Source organism: Tenrec ecaudatus, chromosome 6, assembly GCF_050624435.1.
Source record: "Tenrec ecaudatus isolate mTenEca1 chromosome 6, mTenEca1.hap1, whole genome shotgun sequence".
NCBI classification, from domain to species: domain Eukaryota; kingdom Metazoa; phylum Chordata; class Mammalia; order Afrosoricida; family Tenrecidae; genus Tenrec; species Tenrec ecaudatus.
This window is the reverse complement of record NC_134535.1, coordinates 30,292,851-30,315,894: the sequence shown is the minus strand read 5'-3', so window position 1 is coordinate 30,315,894 and position 23,044 is coordinate 30,292,851. Positions and strand designations below refer to the sequence as shown.

Below are 23,044 nucleotides of genomic sequence, written 5' to 3'. Positions count from 1 at the left end.
GTCATTTCTTTGCTGCTTTCCTTGTGTCTTCTACTTCATCTTTTGGGCACCACTCCATCACTTTTGTTGTTGTTGAGATTTTAGCTCTCTCTTGATTAGTTGAAAATGGAATTTGCTTGTGTTACTTTTTGTTTGGGGCACTTGTATTCTGTGCTATTTTGGATGATATCCAAGGGGAAAATGGACATGCCAATAGTAACATGTTCAATAAAACAGAAAATAGAAAACGCTGTAGAGGTTGTGGAGAGATAAGAATGCTTTTACCTTGCTGGTGGAACTGTAGAATTGTATAACCGTTATGAAAATCAGTATGGCACAAGTAGAAATCGAAATACCTTATGATCCAGCAATATCTCTAAAGAAATTAAGAGTACAATATGGACAGACATATGTCCACCTATGTTTGTTTATTATAACAATTTCAACAACAGTGAAAATGTGTGGCAGTTACATAATCTACTGTCAACTTATGAAGGGATGAAATCTAGCCTGTCAATCAGGTTGCAGGTTGATGAACTTATTTGGAGGCATGATGGAGATAAATAGCTCTTTGGAGGCCAGATACACTCTCTATGCTACACATTCCTATTGATAAGACACATGGAGCTACACTGATGGAGCCAGAGCCACGGAGCTAGGGGAGCCACATGGAGACCCTTGCTAGTGCTGAGATGCTTCTACCACCACTGGATCCACAATACTTTCCATCCACTTTCCTGTGATCTTCCTGGACTCAGCGTCATTGCCTGCGTTGTGTGAGTCTATAGAGGGATTTATGGACTGGTACCGACATATGTGGTAATATCGCACTTCTGGACTTGATCTGGACTGTGCTGGGATGTTTTCATAATGTATGATTGGTCTTTAATATCAAGGTATGTTCCACACATATGAGTGTCCATGAATTTGTTTCTCTAGTCAACCCAGACTAACAGAACATGGAACCCAAAACAAAGAAAACAGCTATGGAAGAATGGATAAACTACAGTATAACTGCCACAGTTATACTATGGAATTTTATTCATCAAAAACACTCAGTCTGTCTTACAAAATAAATTTTATTATCACCATTGTTATAAGCAAAAACAGAAAAGAAGTGATTTATATACCAAAAGACAAGACTTAGATAACTACTCGGAGGCCAGAGATGGGGATGGGCAAAGGGAGAGTTGAAGGGATGGCGAGGGTGGGTCGAGGGAGGAGAGAGTGGCTGGGGGGGGGGGGGGGCAGGAGGGTTAAATAGGAAAGAAGAAGCAGGAGCAGAAGAAGAAGAATAATTATTGAATTGAATGAAAGGAAAATTGCTTCATGGGGGGAAAACAAATGAAAGAATGAACGAACCCCTTCAGATTCATTACCCCTCAGATCTAAATCTTGATCTGACTGGCTAAAAAAGTGGAAAAATAAAAGTAAAGCAGACTCGAAATCTTTAGTGACATACAAGCTCATTTCACCAGAAAAAGAAGTTCGAACTACAAGCCACTACAAAATTATTTTTGTAAATAATGTATCATTTTGACATAACACAAATGTAGTAAAGGCACAAATCACATAGATCGATCTTGATTACCACAAAAGGGAACACATAACCATCGCGGGGTCAAGAAATGCACTATAACCAGCCCCCAGAGCCAACACCTTCCTCATGCCCACCCTTGTTTCTAGTCACAGACCTCCTTCCTCCTGAGTTTTAGGAGAAGAGATTTGTTTTGCAAATTTTGTAACAATCTATAAATAAAACAATAGTCTGTATTTTTAAAATCGATTGCTACTTTGTTCAACATTGTGTTTGCATGATTCATACCTTTGTTGGATGAATAGCACAATTTATTTTAAATAGTCCCATTGAGAGAGATCTAGGTCTTCAGGACAGGGTCATGAATAATGCTCCAATCAACACCAACAACTACAGTTTTGATACTGCATAAGTACTAAGGAGTGGAACTGCTGCACTCTAACATATAATGTTTTCAATATCAGGAGAGAATGATCTAGAAGTCCCCCAAAGTGGTTTTAATTTAAAATTCACCTGAATGAGTAATGAGGTGGAGCACTTTTACTTCTAGTTTGTTGGTCTTTGAATAGTGTTGTTCTGGAAGTGCTTATTCGGGAACCAGGCCCAATTTTCTTTGGAATTGTCTCCCTCTCTCCGAGACTAGGCATTGTTTATTATTCCGTACATCTGAAATCACATTTGTGGATAGGTCAAACTCATAGAGACCTTTTTAAAACAAAAATATCAAAGGGTGAAGCTATTGCTTCTTGGCATGTCCTCCATTGGGTCTGTACCTTTCTCAAGGTGGTGGTGCATCCTTCCAGCCTTTCTGAAACAAGTCTGCACTCATCCAGTTACACTGCCTTAAAATGGTACTTTGGGTATCTCGGAGACTGCAGTCAAGTTCCTGTTGAGTTCTGAGGACAAAAAGTTTAACGGTGCAAGATCAGGGCAATGGGGTAGAGAGAACAAGGCTTCCCAATAAAACCCATTGTATAAAAAAGTTCAAAGTCATACTAATTAGTGAATAGTGCAGCTGGGACTTGAACTAAGCCTACACTCTACTTTCTCATTTGTAGACCTAGTTCATCATTCACTTAAAGTATCATCAAATTAGCAGACCTATGTCTATTTTTCCAAGTTTCCTTTTAAAAAAACTCAAACATATTTTCCATGAGCATCTTTCGTCCAGATTTCTGATATCCATCTATATTTGTATCTGCAGTTTTTATTTTATTAGCTCATGTCAAATTGCTTTCCTAAATTGCTCTCACAAGCACTGTATGAGAATTTCAGTTTTGTTACTTTATTACCAGTATTTATTATTTTTAGATTTTAGTCTCTGTCAACTCATGAAGGATGTGATGTTGTATTCCATTTTAGTTTATATTTCCCTGGTTGGTGGTGTTGCTAATAATTCTGGACATTTGGGTTTCTTTTCCTATAAATGGCTTGTTGAAATTCTTTGCCTGCTTTTTTATTGGATTGTTTGACTTTTACTTGTTGATTTATGGGGTGTCTTTTTACATATTAGGAAAAATAATACTTTGCTCTTAATAGGCATTAGAAATGCAAGGGGGCAAAAAAAAAAGAAATGCAAGGGGGCTTCGAAACATTCATGGATAAATAAAATGAAAAGATGATGAAAATTTTCCATGAAAAATTTGAAGCCCTGCATGTCTTCTCTTAGTCTATGGTTTATCTTTTATTTGTGTGTTTAAATATTTTTTTTAAAAGCATCATTTAAAAAATCTGGCACTCACTTCGGCAGCACATATACTAAAAAAAAAATCTGGTAGAGCCTCACATGTCAGTCTTTTATGAGTTGTGGGAGATTTTTTTGTTCGTATTCATTTATTTTTCAAGGGAAAATAGCATATTACTACAACAATTTTTTATTTTTTACTTTCAGATAATTACCAAGTTGCCTTCCAGACTAGCTTCACATATTTATACCAAGGTGATGACATGTGTGAGAACACAGATGCTAAAAAGAAGACTCAGACTAGAGACGATATTACATGGATTCTTCTAATTCGCTACTATATTCAATTACAAAGAATTAATAATATGAGCAAACTGCTAGGTAGGTTTTGATGGATTGAGACAGGAGGTGTTTGTGTTAGTCCCTGCTTAAGTCATGCTTACGATACTTTTCTGAATTAACTTTCATCCGAAAATGAAAACCTCAGGATTTTTTAACTAGAACTATGGAAAACCATGTCAATATTGCTAGTTTCCTTTGGAGGTTTATGTATTTTGCTTCATATGTTTAGAATTATTGCTATATGGGATCCCCCAGAGGCTTCAAACGACTGCTAGAGTAGTACAGGCTCAGAAGAGAAATCAGTGCGATCAAGTGACAGCTAATAAAACTCACAGAATGAAAAACTGGCTTGAAGAATGTCCCCGCGTGATTATCTATAAGAGGGAAAAATGCATTACTTCACATGGTAAATTTAGCTCCATGGAGTTTTAAATCATTGTTACTGGCAAAATAATATGCATATTAGCTGTTTTAATTTGTCTCACACTTGTGGCCATGAAATTGGTGATCCTGGGACATTTGTCAATGCACTCAGACAAGAGTTTGACCCATGCTTCTGCCCAGTGATGGAGAAGCCAGCAGAACAGACAGACGGAGTCCTAGTATGACTACTATAAATACGAGACGTTCTTAGTAGAACAGTTAAACATTCAGAAAGGTATTCAGGGTAAGAGACGCATTCTGATGGGGCAAGAGCAAGGGAAACACAATTGCTGAGAAGGTGCCTATGGGCCAGTGTCGCAGACTTTGTTAATGCCCTGCCTAATTTGAATCTGTTCACCTCTGAGTTCACCTGCTGTTACTTCTGACCACAATCGCTCAAGGTATTTTGCCTGCTGACCTTCCTCAGAAGCCATTGTGTCTCTCCAGGCCTCCACGAAGGGCAGGGGGAAAGGTCAGGGATTCTATCCACCCAGGTAATGAAGGAGGGAGTTGGTGGGTGATCTTCCAGCTTTCTCATTCGTCCCTCAGTGAGAGGGTTTTACATGGTAATGCAAAAGGCCCCTAGCAGCATTGAGTCTCCCCAGTCTATTGCTACAGTCCATTTTATTAACTCCGTATTTATTCTTTGATTTTTCCTGTCACTCTTTCCCCATTTCTTACTGGTGTCCCAAAGATCATTTTTCAAATAAACTACCTTCACCTACATCCTTACCTTGAGTTTTTTGGGGGACATGGGGGGATCCCCAAACAAAATATCTAGATAGAATATAGCCTTCGAGCCTAAAGTCATATCCCCCATATCTCTAAGATTTTCTCTTTCATTATCAAGAAGCAACTCCACTCGTCTTTAAGTTGGTGGAAAACTGCTCACAGCCTCTAGCTGAACTAAGGATAAAGAAGGGAAATGATTAGAGAATTACTACCAACAAAGCGGAGGCCATTTTTTTAATGTAAGATGACTAAATTAAGCTATTTTTCTTCTTTAAGCATTTACAAAGCCAGGACATGGAATTGCGTTGCCGGATGATACACTGTGCACCTCCCTTTTCAACTCTGGATTAATTTTGCGCCAAAAAGAAATGCATTTTTTCCTGAAAAAATTCTTACAGATGTACTCTTCCTCTTGTATCGAAGAATTCCCCAAAGAACTTTTTCTAGGATGGGAAAAGCCATCTTTTTCAGAAAAGGGCTCACAGGAGTCCTCATTCAAGGTAAGGTTTTTAAGCATTTATATATTTTTGCAAAAGTTTCTGGAAGCATCCTTCTAATGCTCCTGGAGGCAGATTAGTCTCAATGTTGGCACAACAGGTTCTGATTCCCTGAGAGCTCTGGAGAAAGACTATTTTGACTGTACCATACTCAGAGGTCAGCAAAGCCTCTTGAAATTGTAGGACACTCCATCACGTTTCCAGTGTTCTGGCTCATGTATTGGTGGTGGTGGTAGGCATGACAGAGTTCATCCCATCGCACAGTAGCCCCATGTGACAGGGTGGGACTTCCTCCTAGGGTTTGCTTGGCTGTAATCTTTACAGAAACAGATGGGTGGGGGGAGGGGTTTCATGAGGGTGGCTGGTGGGATTTTAATCACCAATCTTTTGGTTAACTTAACAATTGTGCCACCAAGGCTCCCTGTTGTCCCCAGATAGTCTTCAAAATATATAATAATTTTCTATCTCCCTGTACCAAACAACATCTTCCAGACAAACATTGCACACATTTCAAGGTAGTTACCCTACAAGAAAACTAGAATAGATGATTTCTAAATCTCCTCTCAATTTCTTCCCCATTGTTGTGAATGTGTAAATTAAAATAATTCCCTCTATATACTTTTCATAACTGTTAAAATGAATAAATATTAAGGCTCATTAAAAACAATTTAAAAGTTTTTTTAGAAAGTGTTATCCATAGAAAAGAATTTATCAGATTTTCAAATAAAGAATCCTTAGAAAAGGATGTCTATTGATAAGACATATTTTTAAAGTTTAAATTACTAGTGGTATTTCAATAAACTAACAAAATGGATATATTGGAAGATAATGCAAAAGTAAAAGTTTTACTTAGAAATAGTTGGACTATGCAAGCTAGTTTACTCCACAACACGCATCTTAGTGGTTGGAGGAAGACGGGATGGAAATGGCAGTTTTCCCGTAGGTAGACTTTGTGTGGCAGTAAAGAAACAGTGTCACACACGTAGAGGAAAAGGACAGGATAATTCTATAAAGATTTTTTTTTCAGAGAAAATGGAAGAGCTAAGAGGAAAAACAATATGCAAATTTATCAGTTTGACAGTCAATAATGTGTATGACAGATGGGAAAAGAAAGCTATCTAAAATTGTAATTAATTGTTAGTTAACTAAAATTGGAAGAAAAAAAACCACACCTGAAGGGTCAGGACTGCAGTCTCAGGAGAACCCAGGGCTTATTGGCACAGCATAGTTCACCAAGACCATGTTTTCAATGCACCCTATGTGAGTGAGGAGCAACTGAGATAATAAAAGTTGCGAAATAGCCATCTACGATGCAACTACTGGTCTCTCCCAATCTGGAAAAAAGAAGAGTGATAAAGGCCAAAAGACACATAGAAACCACTCATCCCGTCGACTAATGGAACACACAAACACCAGTCCCTATAATCATGAGACCAGGAGAACGAGATGGGGTGTGCCGACCACTAACAGAGATCGTGCTGGCTGCAAAGGATCGCACTGGCTGCTCCTGGATAGAGTGAGAGAAACATGTGAAACAAAACTCAAAGGCATAAAGTCGGCCGGGCTTGCATATTGGAAAGACACAGGTGGGACCCTGTGACTATGGCCCTTAGTCTCCCTTTGAGTCTGAACCAAACTCACACCTGTGATAAAAAAAAAAAAGAAAAAAAACCCAAACCAACCAAACACAAAAACAATCACTTGAGATGAATAGGCAGCATTTATCCAATGTTAAAGTTCGGGGGTTTAGGAGAGGAAAGGAAAACAGGGACAAAGTGAAGTGTGTGACGGTGCACTGAGAGGATTGCAATGGATAAATTGAAACAAAATATGTATGGCTTGTTGGATGTAAAACTGATGGAATGCTCTGTAAACCTCAGCCTAATTAATAGTAAGATGGGGTTTTTTTTCAAGACAGACATCAAGAAAAAGAATTTAAATTAAAGTCAAAACCGAAACTTGGTCACCCTTTGACAATGAAAAGTGAACTACAGGGAAGAATCAAAGTCGACTCCCCCATGTGGAATTTGACTGATTCTTAGGGAATGGTGGTATCACTGACAGATAAGAGATAACATAGGATTATGACCAGGCTTGTGAAGGAAACTGATAGATAGATCCTGCTTTGGAGAGAGTGTTTGAGATTTTGGTGGAAAACTTCAAGTAGATCCGATCATCGAATTCTGAACTTCCAGTAAATGTTTGTCGATAGATCACTTCATTTGCACAAAATTCTTCCTAAACCAGAAAGCAGTACTCATTTATCTTAAACTTTTTTCTTGACTTTGGCCTGCACCTCAGAGGTTTCTAGTTTTTACAATGATAGACTTGCCCATAAGAAAGAGACAGTTTATATCGCCGGCTATCACAGAGAAATAAATTGAAACGATGACTTACCCCAGAATAGAAAACCTATGTCTTGGGTAGAGAGTCATAATTTTCTAGGTCGCTCTCTTTTGAATATTTGAGAGTCAGATGACTATAACAAATTAAGATTTTAAAACACTAGTGAAAAAGAACCATTCAATGTATTAAAATTCATATTGAGAAGTGATTCTTAAATGTTTTTTGTCGGGGGGGGGCGGAGTTTCCCCCAGGATAGTGTATTCAATCATATTTTCCACATTATTTCCCCTCCCTCCCAGTTACTCAGGTATTGGGGGAGCTCAGTAGTCAACACTCATAGTCCCTGATCATGTTTAAACCATCTGAGTATTAAAAGAAAATAACAGGTTGTGATTTGAAAATAACATTTTTATGAGTCTTAAGTTGTTATCATAGGGTACGGTTTATATCTACTGGCAAATGGTCTTCCTAGTAACGAATATCAAAATAGACATATTGTTCAATCCAGCCACGGGCATAAGTAGTTCACAAAAGGGGCCGGGTGGTTCTCTGGGTTAGGCAATGGGCTGCCAGCCATACGGTCAGTGGTTCCAACTCAACAGTAGTTCTGAGAAGGAAAGACGAGGCTCTCTGCTTCTGTAAGGATTTGCAGTCTTGGAATCTACGTAAGATCACAGGGAGGCAGTGGGTTTGGTTTTGGGGTTCAAGGTCGCACACCATCCCTCAGTAGCACAAATGATTTGTACGTCATAGCTTACTTAAGATTGTTGGTTTGATTCTACCCAGTGGTAGTGCAGAAGGTAAACTGGTAGATTGGCTTCTGTTAAGATTGCAGTCTCCGAACCCATGGACCTCTCACAGTGTCCCACGCGAAAGCAAACTGTCACCCCGAACCATTGCATGGTTTACCCCCGTGGGCTTCAGGCACTGAAGTGGATTGCACAGTGGGAAAAAATTGCAGTCACAGGGGCACGGGGCTTGCCATGAGCTGGGTTGGCTTGAGGACAAACTACCCACAACAATCTCCTCATGGACAAGCTTCTTTCTTAAGCCGATTGCATGAAATCACTCCCCCCAAGCAATCCACTCTCAAGAATAAAGGACAGAACAAAGTGTGCCCCAAATTCTTTTCCCCTCAAGAGAAGAATGGATGAGAGGGTGGAAAGGCCAGAATTATAGTGCTGTTGCCTGGCCCTTCGCATGGAATACATGGTAGGAATAGAATGACTTTCATTCGACACTAAATTCTGATTCCCTCTTTCAGGGAACCCATGACTGCTTTTGAGGACTACTACCAATATGTCCCAAACACCCTAAGACAGTGGTTCTCAGCCTTCCCTATGCTGTGACCCTTACATACAGTTCCTCCTGTCGTGGTGACCCCCAACCATAACATTACTTTCACTGCGACTTCAAACTGTAATTGTGCTACTGTTAGGAATGGCGTGACCCCAGTGAAAGGGTCGTTTGAGCCCCAGGTTGAGAACTGCTGCCCTCACAGGTTTGCAGTAAGAGTCACGGTGGGAAGATTGAAACACCAGTTTTAATGAATTCGTTCTTGTGGAGCTCTTCTAAAGATCTGGGAGCTAATCTCTACGGCTTCTTGAAGGCTGCGCGAAAGGAACTCGATGTGAGGGCTTTAGGATTCAGGACAGCCTATCATTACCCAGTGCCTGAGCACGATACTCCCAATAGCCAACCTCGAATACGTCGCAATAGAGTTGACATTTCTGTGGCAGCAGTATTATCAAAGACTTGTTTTACCCTGTTTGCTCTTTTTAAAATATATAATTAGTGTAACACTCTCCCAGGGTAATCGGCTCTGGCGATCACTGTCATGTGCCTGACAGGTGTAAGCCACATAATCATGTGTTAGGTTCACTGTGGTAGACAGCTAATGAGCATAAAGCTTTTCAGGATTTTTTTTTGCCAACTCCATGCTTGGTTGATTTTCATAATAATGTTCTTCTAAGCTTTTAGTCACTCAGGATGCTATTTCAATCAAGTCCTTTCCATAATTTGATACCTATACCTGTTTTGTTCTACAAAGAAGTAGATGCCTTTCCAAAAGGATCGTTTCTTGGAGTCAGGCTCATTGATGGCGGAGTCTGTATGTCACCAAGTCTGTCACAACTTTGTGATGGCGAAAGCAGGGTGCCACATAAATGGCATTACCCATTCCCAAGAGCGATCTGACTGCCTTCATGTGCAGAGCTGAGCTCTTCGTGCCTAGACCGTGTGCCTGTAACAAGTCATGCAAGGTCAACTGCTTGTGAGACAGGCTTTTCTCCTGTCTGTCTGTCTGTGGCTGCATTTCAACAAAGCAAGCATATTAAAAGGGCACACTGTAAACAAGTGAAACTGGGAACACCAAACAGACACTCGTACATCCACGTAGAGAGACGTGCCACAACCCCTTGAACCTTGGAATTATTATATGGGATGAAATTCACTTAGTTGCAAAAGGACATACACAGATACGGGGAAAGCACAGATTATTAGGGACTATCGAGAGTGAAATGAGAAGAAAAGGGAGGGGCAGTTTTTGCTTGGGGGCACTGCGTTTGTGTTATCGGTGGTGGGATAATTATAAAAGCATAGGAATGTGGGGGGCACAACATGGAGAGCATAACCATTGTCTTAGGTTTTACACACCCATAAAAACTGTGGAATGGGCAAATGTTTTGTGTCTATTTTCACCACGGGAACAGCAACCACAAAAGTGTTCAAAATAGCGCATCAGTTAGATATATGTAATTGATTCCATTGGCAACTAGATGTTAAGTTTTATTTAAGTATAAAATTAAACATCTATTTTGTATTAATGTTTATTACAGTTTATCATTATTAGACACCAAACCTTACATATGGTGTCATAAAAGGATGCAATGTAAATAAGTGAATAAGAGTATCTTTTAAAATAAATCTTCACTCAGCTAGTAGAAATATAAATGTGCTGTGAAAACCATTGCCAGAGGTGCTGAAAGCCAAATGGATATGGGGGTGGGTTGGGGGGGGGAGAGAAAATAAACTGTATTTTTTTCCTGAATCAATTATTTAGCTGATTTTTTGGTGATCTTCCTAATTAGTATAGCTCTTTTGTCTGTAATTTTTTCATGATTTAATACTAATTGTCCTGCTTATTGTGTGATACTTTTAGTATCATAGAGCTAATAATTGAGGATTCTGGCTTCATCGTGTCTTTTGTGATAGTTTCTATGCAATTCTGAAAAGTTTTCACATTTAATTTTACCTTTCAGTCAAGACATTTTCCCCCTTTTGTCAGTAGACAACCTGAAAGGTCAATGTCTTTATTTGATTTTGAAGACTTGCACTGACAGTCTTATAGCCTATCTTGAATAGACTAAAAAATAATGGAGGGACAAAAGTCTTATAGAAACACCAGGCATCCCTTTCTGGCCACTGACATGCTCCTGTTGGGTTACCAAACGTTGAGATGCTTCAGGTGTCAAAAGTATAAAAGAGGAACAGCTGCCTTCCTAGCCGGCTATAAATCTAGGCAACACCAAGGAGTTAATTTTGAAAGAAGAAGGTCTTTACTTGAGAAAGTATTCCCTCTCTTCCTAACCCGTTATTTTTGTTTGTAGTTAGCAATCATGAGTTGCTTTCTTAAATAAGTAACGTATGACATTATTGATTGCATTCTTCACATCTACGTCCCTTGAAGAATCTAGGCTAATAACAAACTTCCATCAAAGACGCTGGCCCAGATTTACCACACTGAACTTATAAACCACTCGCTTTCATTTAAAGCCTCAGCAGGAATGGATTTAACCCTTTTGAGGAAAAACTGTGCCCTATTGTACATATGGCGCTGTGAAAAATCAAACCAAACAAAAACTACCATTGGGAAGTACATCATAAAGTATAACCACATTCTCAGAATATGAACCAGAAACAAACTAGGTGACGTTCTCACATGGGAATTGACTCTGTGGAGCTTCACCCTGGGGGAGTCACAAAACCAAAAGACATTTGTGGAATCTATTTGGTTTTGAAGATCCTACTTTTTTTCTATAGGAATATCTTCTCTCGGAAACATCCAGAGACTCCTGGAAGTTCTACTTCCATTAAACAAGCTGAAACACTTCCCAGCGTTTTTCGGTGTGGTCAATTAAGATGTTTTGACTATTGAATGAATTCATTGCAAGTTATCAAACTGCTGTTTGTTTGCCTTTGCTTTGGGCCCTAGTTGTATCGGGAAAGTTCTGTCCACTCTGTCTCGTCTGCACGGATCCTTGCCAGCTCGTCTTATACAGATATGCTGCTGCCAGACACCACAGTACGAGCTATAAACAAAGAGCTTTGTTTCCAATGGTACAGCCCTCCCCTGGAAGGACCCCCAAAGGAAGCGGAGCCTATGGTATGGTAATTTAATCACAAATCCAAATATTCTGTTTAGATATAAAGTTTTTGTGGGTCATTTTAACTTTTAGAGTAGAGTGTGTCCTCCTGTCATCCAGGCAGAAACCTATACTATCTAAGAGACAGACTTTGAGGTTAAAGAAAGAAAGTTTGATTCAGGTTGATCATTTTCATTTTAAAAATATTTATCCTATAAACCAAAGTAAGAAATATTTGGGGCTGTACTTGTAGGCTTAAGAAAAATGTGTAGTTTTGTACTTGATCTCCAAAGAACAAACCAGTTGCAAAAATAGAGCACTAAAGGCAATGAAACTATATAACTACTGTTTTTTAAGGCCTTTAAGTTCAGAAATGATATAATACATAGAGGTTAAAAATACAAAATTAACCTTGGGTCACTTTATGAGAACTTTAGGGAAGATGTGGTAGTCTGGGTAGACTAGAGAAGCAAATCCATAGACACTCATATGTGTATGAAAAAGAGCTTTATGTACAGGAACAATTGAACATTGAGAAAACATCCCAGCCCAGTGCAGATCAAGTCCTTAGTCCAATATTAACCCATATGTCCAATACTAGTCCATAAATTCCTCTTTCGACTCATGCAGCCATGCAATAATGCTGAATGCAGGAAGATCACAGGCCAGTGGGTGGGAAGGCTTGTGGATCCAGTGGCAGCAGATGCATTTCAGTGCTGGCAGGGATCTCCACGTGGCTCCTCCAGCTCCCGGGGCTCTGGCAGCATCAGTATAGCTCCATGTGTCTTGGCTAAGAAATGTCTCACAGGGAGTCAGCCTGGGACTTGCCTCCAGCAAGCTATTTATCTCTTTAGTACCTCCAAATGAGGTCATCAAGCTGCGACCTGATCGACAGGTTAAACCCCACCCCTTCACTCTTAATCCTCTCAAACTGACAACAGATTGTATAACTACCACAGGAGAGATTTGGGTATTACAGAAGAAGTCAGGCATGCACTAGCTGACTCGAAAACTTCCTTCTACTACAAACATCCTAAATCCAAGTATTTATTTTATTTAACTTTTGTAATCGTTGCTGCACAATTTCACTGGGAACAACCCTAGTATAATCTCAATGGGCATGAGTCTATAGATTTCATTTTGGTTTTTCAAATGGGAAGGGTAAAATCATAAAGAGTGAGTCGAATCTCTGAGTAAAGCGGAACGGTGTTTTGGTAGAATAAGCGAGAAACGTTTTAAAGTGTTTGCAGTAGCAAAAGGGTATAGGAAGAACCTGGATTTCTATCTGTAAAACATAACTTAGTTCTGCCTGTTTTTATTCTTTCTTCTGTCTGCCTTTCCTCAATATTATGCTTGTGAGATTCTCCCACGCTGCTGAGTGAGCTGTAGATGAAGTTTGTTCATTTCAGTGTTGTCATTATGTAAATGAATCATATTTATCCTATCTACAAGGAATAGATATTGGTATTCCTTCTCAGTTTTTGCTGTCCTCTGCTCTGACTTGCCTTTCCCTTTCTTTGTTTGACATTTTCTGTTATCTTTAATGGTTTAAAAGCACTTTTAAAAGTTTCACCACAACATACTTTAATAGATACTTCAATATCTGAAGTTCTACCGATAAGAGAATAAAATGTGTCTAACTAGCAAAGTCACCGTGTTTAGCAAATAAGGGGGGAAAGAAAGATTTTCTATGAAAATGCCTATCAGTTGGTATTACACTTACAATGTATTTTCATGTTTATTAGCAAGGGTAGGCATTTGTCACGCGGCTAATTGGAGGCAAGAGGCAGGTGGGTCAATATCCAGAAGCAGTTGAATATCAGTTGGAAATTGAGCACTTAGGAGATTCTTGGAAACAGATCCAGCATTTAAAAATGGAACAGTTGGTCAATATAGCTCTTTGCAAAGGAACCTTCCACTATAGGATGCCTTTGTTTGCAGCTTTCTGCAAGAACCTCAGGCTTTATCCACAAAATGTTTGCCATGGAGTCTTACCCTTCTCGGCATTTTTATTTGCTGTGTGGCTTCTGCACTGGCCGTCTCATGCACTTCCCATCCCTTGAGTGCTGTCCCCTCTAGCTGCGTCTCCAGTAGCTTCTGCTGCTCCTCCACTCCTGTGACCCTGGTGAGCTCCTTGAACACCCCAGGCCAGCCTCTCTTGGTTCTTGAGCACTACTTCCATAGGTGACCCGTTCCTTCAGTGCCAGCCTAGCAACCTGCTCCCGAGGCCTGCTCATTTATATGCCTCTTTCTAGTCGCACAAAGAGGGTATTTTAAAATATCGCTCCACAAAACCATTTAAAGTTATTCCCCTCATGTTTTTACATCCTTCTCTTTCTGTTCTTTCCCAACCAAATTTAGGCTGTATTTCCCAAATCCATTTCAAAACCCTAACTCTCTAGAGCATTGGGTCATCGTGAGTCGGAGTCCACGTGGCGGGGTGAGTTTTGAAAGTTTAAGTGCAGTTGTTTTCAAAATGTGGCTCCCCGGCCGCGTAGGGATTATAGAATTAAAGCAACGGGTCATCAGCATGCTTCACGGAGCTAAGTAGAAGGAAAAACTCAGAATCCATTTCATACAATCAGTGAAAATGTCTTATGTGACTTGTTCACAATGAATGTTCTCAGATAAGTTGATATTCAGTTTGATGGAATCATTTACTGACTCGCAAGAGAACCAAAAGGACTCACTCTCTCACTCTTTCACTCACTCACTCTCACTCACTCATTCACTCACTTACTCTCTCACTCACTCACTCTCTCTCTCACTCACTCTCTCACTCACTCTCACTCAGTCACTCTCACTCACTCTCTCACTCATTCACTCACTTACTCTCTCACTCACTCTCTCACTCATTCACTCACTCACTCACTCTCTCACTCTCTCACTCACTCACTCACTCTCTCACTCACTCACTCTCTCACTCATTCACTCTCTCAAAAGAAATAAAAAGAGAAAAAAAAACAAAAGAAGGATAAAATAGAAGGTAGGGAAAAGAGAAGGCTAACAAATTGGGAGAACAATGTGCCTGAGGTAAAAAGAGAAGTCTAAGGTTTCATTTCACAAGGTCAGGGAAACATCACGTTTGTAGTTGTCGTTCCCAGGAAGTCAGGGACAGTGTGATCCGAGATGTCCTCACACTGCTCCTCCAGGAACAGAGTCAGGAGGCAAAGGCTAAGATGGCCTTTCAGGCGGAGTCATCAGAATAAACCATTTCATCCATCCACCGCCGGACCCGGCGATTAACATGGGAGCGTGCGTTGGTGTCAGACAGAGATTAAAAGTAAAGCACCAACTAACAACTCTGGTGTACACAGGTGACACACCTTCCAGCTGCTAACAAAGACACAAAATATGCAGTTTTCATGATTCTTAGTTTGGGAACATTTCCCCTCCTTTAAGTGTGTGTGCTCCAGGACAGGGTTAAAAAAAGAGTGCTTGATAGAGTAAATCACAGTGAAAATATATAGAGAAGCACTCACTTGGAAGGACTAGACGTTCCTTGACCCAGGGGGGCTAGATTTTGGAAGAGAACTCTGAAATATGATTGGTGATTTAAATATTCATCTATTGGAGCACTTACTCCCTCATCATTTTAGGACTTCCTTGTGGTAGCCAGCTAAAGGAGGAGCACTGGTGGTGTGGTGGGTTATGCGCTGGGCTGCGAACACCAGGGTCAGCAGTTTGAAGCCACCCCAGGTACCCAGGGAGAGAAAGACAAGGATTTCCACTAGCATGGAGAAGTACAGTCCAGAAACCAGCAGAGGCAGCTCTCCCCTGCTTGAAGGGTTGTTATGAGTCAGAAGGGACTCAATGCCAATTATTTTGGGTTTTGTTTTGAGCTAGCTAAAACTCGTTGAACATACTAGAGAGCAACGCTGGTAAGCATGGACATAGAGCTCACTGTGTCCATACTTACAAGTGTTCCCGGCATTTCATTTACATTCATTTCATAGCAAGCATATCAGCCAGGTACTCTCCTTCACCCTATTGTACAGAAGAAGAAACTAGGAGACAGGATGGAGAAATACAAGCCACCTGGATCCCAGTTTGGCTTTCTAGCATGGTGCCACAAGGAGGCCTCCGAGAGTGTTTCTGGCTCTAAGGAGTTCTAGACTCTAAACGGGAAAGTGATGAAGTAGAATGGCTATCTGACTGAGGGATTTAAACTTTTCAGAGATTTAGGGATACTTGGATAACAGCCAGGACCACTGCCCTCAGCCCACGTATGTGACCCACCTCAGCTTGCTCACTACACTGAAAGAGAAATGCTCGGAATAAGCCAGGTGGACTGGCAGCTGAAAAATAGAAATACAAACACTGGAATTTTGATAAAAAATATTTAGTCAAATTGTAGGACAAATGTCTCTATGCTGTGTCTTCCTGGAGTTAAATTTCTTCATTTCTTTTTCTCAGTTCAATTTCTTAAAGTATTATACTTTTTGTCAAAATTATCTTTTGCAGAATATAGTAGAATTACCTTAAAAATATTCATTGGACCCTGGTTGGAAATTTGACATCTTTCAGCAATTTCAGCATCTCCTAGGCATATAAACTAAAGAGGCTCTCAGGAGCTGTCATTTTAATGGGCCTTCCATACAGTAGGTTTTAAAATAGCTACAAAGAACAACTGTTTTTCGTCGAAGAAACCTAAGACCACAGCTCAGCCTTAAAAAGGAGGAGAAGGCCACGTGCTGAGAATGATGATCCAGCAACAAGAAAGAAGAAACGGGAGGCAAAGATGCCTGCCCTGGGCTTACAGCTTGCTTAAAGTGGGGGTGGGGGGTGGAATTCTTTGTCCTTAAAAAGAAGGGAAGGAAAGAAAGGAACAGATGGGAAGGAAGAGAGAGTCAGCCGCTGGCTCTTCCTTTTAGCATGGGAGGCCTGACTTGGAGGGAATCAGAACTACAACAAAAGCCTCTGCGGAGCTGAGTGCAGCTAGACAGCCCAAGAGTTCCAAACCAGCAAGCTATCCTAACAGCATCCCGAAGGAAGAAAAGTTTGTGCTTCTGGGAAAACAACCACGTCAGAATAAAACAGGACCCGGGCCAACAGGCTTGGTCTATGTGGATGGATATCAGGAGTAATCTAACTCAGAAGCCTGCAGGTGTCTGCACCTCTGAGGTGCTAGATCTAGGTGACCAAGTTATTAGCTACAGCCTGGTCCTCAACGTAGGGCCCAAACTTCCGTCTAGCTTCTGCGATGTAAAGATGACAAAGGTTGCGTGCAGAAACGAGACAGGAGTGCCATCTAGTAGGCCCAGGTCCTTTGATATCCAGACGCTCTGCTCTCCTCCGGAGGCTCATTAGAAATGCATCTCAAGTCTCACCCCAGACTCACGGAATAAGAATATGTGAGTGCATTTTAATATCTCTCTGGTGATTAGGCAGTAGTCCTGACATCCATAGAGAACTGCCTTCACTAAAATCGAAGCCAGAAGCAGAGCATCCAGATTCCGAGTAGCACAAGGAGAGAGAGATATCATTGCTGATGTCACATGGATCTGACTTAAAGCAAAGTATGCCAGAAGGATGTTTACCTCTGTTTTACTGGTTGCACCATTGATTAGACTGTGTGGCTCATCATACATTATGAATAACGTTGAGAAAATTGGAATTACAAAATGCTTAATTGTGCCTGCGGGACCTGGACATAAAAAAAGAATAAGGTGATACTGCAGTATGGCTTCACATCAGGGAAAATGTGCATCAACCTTGTATCCTTTCACCAGAGTTATTAGAACCTGGCATCAGGATTGGAGGAAACCTTATTAGCATCCTATGATATGCAGATGGTGAAACATTGATTTCTGAAAGTGAAGAGGACTGACTTAAAACACTTCCTGGTGAAAATCAAGAATTACAACACCTTTCAGTATGAATTATAACTCAATAAAACCAAAATCGATACAGTGAAAGTCAAAATCCTCACAATTGGACTAATCAGCGACATCATGGTAAACAGAGGAAAAAAATTGAAGTTGTCAGGATTTCATTTTCTTTGCCTACACAATTGATGCCTGTGGTAGCAACAGTCAGGAGATCGAGCAATGAAGTGCACTGGGCAAATCTGCTGCAAAAGATCTCTTTAAGGCAGCGGTTCTCAATCTGTGGCTCGTGATGCCTTTGGGGGCGAATGACATTTTCACAGGGGTCGCCTGATTCATAACAGTAGCAAAATTACAGTGACAAAGTAGCAATGAAAATAATTTTATGGTTGGGGGAGTCACCACAACATGAGGAACTGTATCAAAGTGTCATGGCATTAGGAAGGTTGAAAACCACTGCTTTAAGGTGTTAAAACACAAAGGTGTCAACTTGCATACCAAGGTGCCCCTAGATCAAGTCATAGTATTTTCTAATTCCTCACATGCATTCAAAAGCTGGACAATGAATAAGGACACCTGATGAAGAATTGATTCCTTTCAATTATAGTGTTGGTGAAGAATATTAAATATACCATGGCTGTTAGAAAACCAATGAACAGATCAGACTTGGAAGAAGTACAGCCAAATGGTTCTTGGCAGTGAGGAAGGCAAGACCTCGTCTCAGTTGCTTAGGACACAGTGCCAGGAAGAACTGGCCCCTGGAGAAGAGCACACTGTTTGGTGACGTGCAGGGTCGTAGGAAAAGGAGACCATCAAGAAGATGTGCAACAAGAGGCCGCAAGCGTCGACTCAAAGACAGCACCAGCTATGAAGGTGGCACCGGGCCAGGCGGAGCTTCCCTCTGCGGTACCTGGGGTCACTGGAAATCAGAACCAACTTCACAGCACCTAGCAGCAGCAGCAACGATCTATCACATCGAGAAAGTTCCCTGAGTGATGCCACAGTGCACAAAGGCCAGGCCATCCAGACGCTTCAATAGCTACAATGATGCCGACGGTGGAGCCGCCCAAATGCCAGCTTTTATCGTTGGGGTCATGGGAAACCTACTTGGCTTCTCGTTCATTTGTTTTCAGAGCTTCAGAAAAACTGAGAGAAAATCTACTTGGTATTCTTATTTAACAGATGAGGGAACTACGTAATTCTCATATTGATAAAGGTACTTGAATCTTGCCATAACACATTAGTGACCGACGTAATTGAGACCTGAAGCCTTCTGATTCCTCATATTGTGTTCTTCATAACAGCATGTGTTATGGAGCTGCTTATAAATTAGTAGAGCATTTATTGAGTGCATACGGTATGCCAGGTTAGATTATAACAAGATACAACAGCGAGAAAGTAAGAAATCAACTCCATTTTAAAAAAACTGATACTACTAATAGTAAGGTTCAGACCTCTGACTAACCCTTCCCACCCCAAATGTCCTTCTTCAGGTGCAATGACTTTCAACTCTTTCAACGTTTTTGGGGTTTTATGGTGTTTTCTTTCCCATGGCTAAATTCTACATTCCCATGTCTGGTTTTCAATGACCCACTTAGCATATCACTTTGGAGAGGAGGAGTCAGCATGCTCGTGTGAGCACCGTTTCCCCTCTCACACACACACTCGTCCCTTCGTCATATTCTTCTAATCTAGTTATAGCACAATGTTTGCAGTACTCACTGGGGCTCACGAAATCTTCCAACTGCATGCTAAATGCTACATTCTCCTTACCTTTGCTTTTCTTGTTCAAAGAACTTACCAGACTGCAAAAAAGTGACTTTAGGAAAGGCTGTGATAAATGCATGGCAGGATAAAGAGACACAGGTGACCAGCGGAAGGTTTGAGGGTCTAGGAGCAGATTCCAAGGTTCTCTCTCAGTTTCACAGTTCATCTCATTGAGGGGGTTCCTCGTTTTTCGCTGCTGGCTTTCTTGCCCCACCATGATGGTTTTTTCTAGTGCATCATCTTCCCTGGTGATGTAAACAAAGCAAGCCAGCCAAAGCCTCGTCATCCTATCGTCTAAGGAATGTTCGGCTGTAGTTGAATTTCTTCTGAGACGTAATGCTTACCACCCACATCACAGTTTGGATGCATCAGTTCTTCGGTTTTTCTTTTTCATTGTTCCAAACTGCAAACACCACGATGTGAGTCAGGCGTGTCTTAGTTATCAAAGCGACATCTTTGCGTTTTAAAACGTTCAAAAGGTCTTTTGCATTAGTTTTTTTTCCAATGCAATGTAATATTTGATTTCTTTTAAACATAATTAATTTTGTTGTTGATGTTGAAAATATGCAGACATATAATAAATAATGCAACAATTCCTAAATGTACAATTTAGTGATATTAACTAGAGTTTCCAAACTCTGCAACCATTTTCACCCTTCTTGTCCAAATTGTACTTTCCCCATTAACACAATATCACTGCCCACTAAGTTTTCTATGGAGACTTACAGGTTGCTATTTACCAATTTGATCCCACACAGATAATTCTATTGAAAAGCATAGTGTTCAAGGCAGATGCTTTACTGATTAAGTTGAACTATTGCTTGGTTTGAAGATTTCAAAGGAAAATTTTGGATTAAGGTTCCCAGATTATCTCAGGGCAATGACTTCAGAGGTTCATCCAGCCTCAGTAGCTCTAAAAATGCGGATTTCATCAAAAGTTGAAAGTCTATTCTGTTCTCCCCCTTTTGATCAGTATTCTACTATACAATATTTGATCAGAGGATTCAGTAATGGAAGCTGGCAACCATGCAGATCTTCATGGCAAAGGAGGTAGTTGTTACTGGAGGTAATGAGGAACACATGCCATTTCCTCAATTCCTGACTTTTTTCTTTGTTGCTCTGAATAGACATCAATTGTTGTATCTTGAATGGCCACTTGAAAGCTTTTAAGACCTTAGAAGCTATGCAACAAACTAGGAGACAGAATGAAAGAACTAGTCGTAATTGCTGACCAATTAATGTAGGTGCCCTTTGATACCCTAACCCTAACCCAAGAAACCAAATCCTATGAGGTGTTTGGTTGTGCTTAAGTAGCCTATGTACATTAGCCATAAGTACATTCACAGCTTTTATGTTAGGTCGTGGTGAAATGTGTGTGTGTGTGTGTGTGTGTGTGTGTGTTTGTGACACAATTTGCTGCTCTTCCATGGATGTTGATCGTTGATTCAAGTAGAATAAAACTGTTGGAAGCAGAAATCGTCTTCATCCTAATGTTGTTCTGAAGTCCATCTGTAAGCTTTTTTTGTTTTTACATTCAGGTGTAAACTTTGACCTTCATCAGCAAGTGCTTTAAATTATCTTCATTTTCGGGAAGCATGGTCTGTCGCCGGCATACCACACGTTCTAGTGAGGTTTCCACTGATCCTGGTCCCATCTTCTTTCACAACTTCCATCTGCTCAGATGCTCTGCTCAGCATACAGAATGAATAACTATAAAGAAAGGATTGGGCCCTGATACACACGTTACCTGATTTTAAAACACAGAAACCACTAGTTGACCTGTCTGATTCTAAGTTAAAGAGAATTCTAAGTTAAAGAGAATTTCCCCTCAAAATGTAGGGGTACCACTCTGTCTGATAATACTCCACAACTATGGACAAGTCACATCATATTCTGATTTCCAGTTCTTTGTAAGTTTTTTCTCTGGAAGGTCTGGGAATCTTCCCTCTGTCCATGTGTTGTGAAGTTCCAGGATGTACCTTAGTGTGGGTTTGTCATCCTTTGTACCATTCTAATCTGGAGAGTACTGTTCTTCTGTTTAAAGAGATAGTTTTTGGTGGATAATTACTTCCCCTTATTAATTATGGCTTTCTGGAATTTCTTTCACTCAGCTAGTGGACCATTTGGATTGAATGTCTTAATTTTTAAAATCTTTTCTTCCCTATTAAGTATCTTTTGAAGTTTATATTTTAATTTGGGGAGGATATGTTCAATTGTATATTTCAAAACTTTTATTGGACATTTGTTCCTGTGTGGTGCAAATGCTTGGGATGTTCAGTTGATAACCAAAACATTGAAGGTTCGAGTTTACGAGGGGCATCTTGGAAGATAGGTCTAGTGACTACTTCCAAGATAATTAGTCAGAGAAAATCCTATGTAACACCATTCTATTTCTGACACACACGAGACGGCTCAGAGTTGAGATCAACTTGATAGCAACTGCTTAACTAGACATTGATTATTCTGTTTTGGTTCTTAACATTTCAAATATTATTTCTCATTCTGTTTCACTTTCCACAGAACGACATTTTCATTTCACAGATGCAACATTGCTTTCCTTCTCTCTGTGGAGGTGAATTATGGATTTCTTCTGCTCTCTGTCTTGTATCTGACTCTACAAGTTCTATTCTCTTGCGAACTTTGGTCTCTCCCTTCCATTACTTGTCTAACAACCCTTAGCCGTCCAGTCATGTTTAGAGTGAAGCACTACAGAGCATATTGGATCAGGCTCATTGATTCATAAACCTCATGGTAGCATAACTGCAGAAGGAACCAGCAGTTTCACTGGGTGATGCCAAAATGTCAGTATCTGTAGGTCTTTTCCCTTTGACTGGTGAATTTCCCCAGAGAATTATTTTAGACTCCTGCTCAGAGAAGGGTTACATAAGCCTGTTTTCATTTTGTTTTTCTAATTCTGGGAACCAGCTGGGAGATAGGGTAGAGAAGTATCGCGTTTCGAATACAGACGTTCACTACATTCTCTGGTTTTCAGTACGGCACTTCCTCTCCGTGCCCAAAGCCCCTGCGCATAGAGCCCCTCTGATTGAATCCCAGGAGAGAGCGAAATGGAAGATCAGCCAGCAGAGAGGAGACAAAGGACGGGACAAGATAGGATGAGGGGATGGCATCTAACTGCCCCATTTGTCGTCCCCCGTTCTCCCACCTGACAGGATGCCGTGTGCCTGTGTTCTTCAGCGCTTCCAGAGCTCATGGGCTGCATCCTGTTGGCACCACTCTGAAGGCACTTAGTACAGAGCCTTTGCGCTCTGCTGAGTCCACTGCACCCTTGCAACTGTTGTCCATATTTCCTGTCTGCTTCACCTCCTCTCTTTGTTCTTCCTGCCTGTGTGGATTTATGCCTTGAAAAAATATTCCATTGTACTTGTTTTACTGTGGGTTCCAAGGATGCAGGGCAGCGGTTCTCAACGTGTGGGTCGTGACCCCTTTGGGGTTCGAATGAGCCTTTCACAGGGGTCGCCGGATTCCTAACAGTAGCAAAATGACAGTGATGAAGTAGCAACAAAAATAATGTTATGGTTAAGGGT

At 40.6% G+C, this 23,044-nt stretch overlaps 1 protein-coding gene across 1 annotated transcript in view; it reads left to right on the top strand.

Moving 5' to 3' along the window:
* Nucleotides 1-23,044, top strand: part of CFAP54 (cilia and flagella associated protein 54) — a 355,855-nt gene that overhangs the window by 280,696 nt on the left and 52,115 nt on the right. Inside the window, exons 62-64 of the mRNA XM_075553212.1 lie at nt 3,408-3,581; nt 4,974-5,197; nt 11,754-11,924. Of these exons, the coding sequence (XP_075409327.1) occupies nt 3,408-3,581; nt 4,974-5,197; nt 11,754-11,924 (569 nt within the window). The remainder of the gene's footprint in view (nt 1-3,407; nt 3,582-4,973; nt 5,198-11,753; nt 11,925-23,044) is intronic.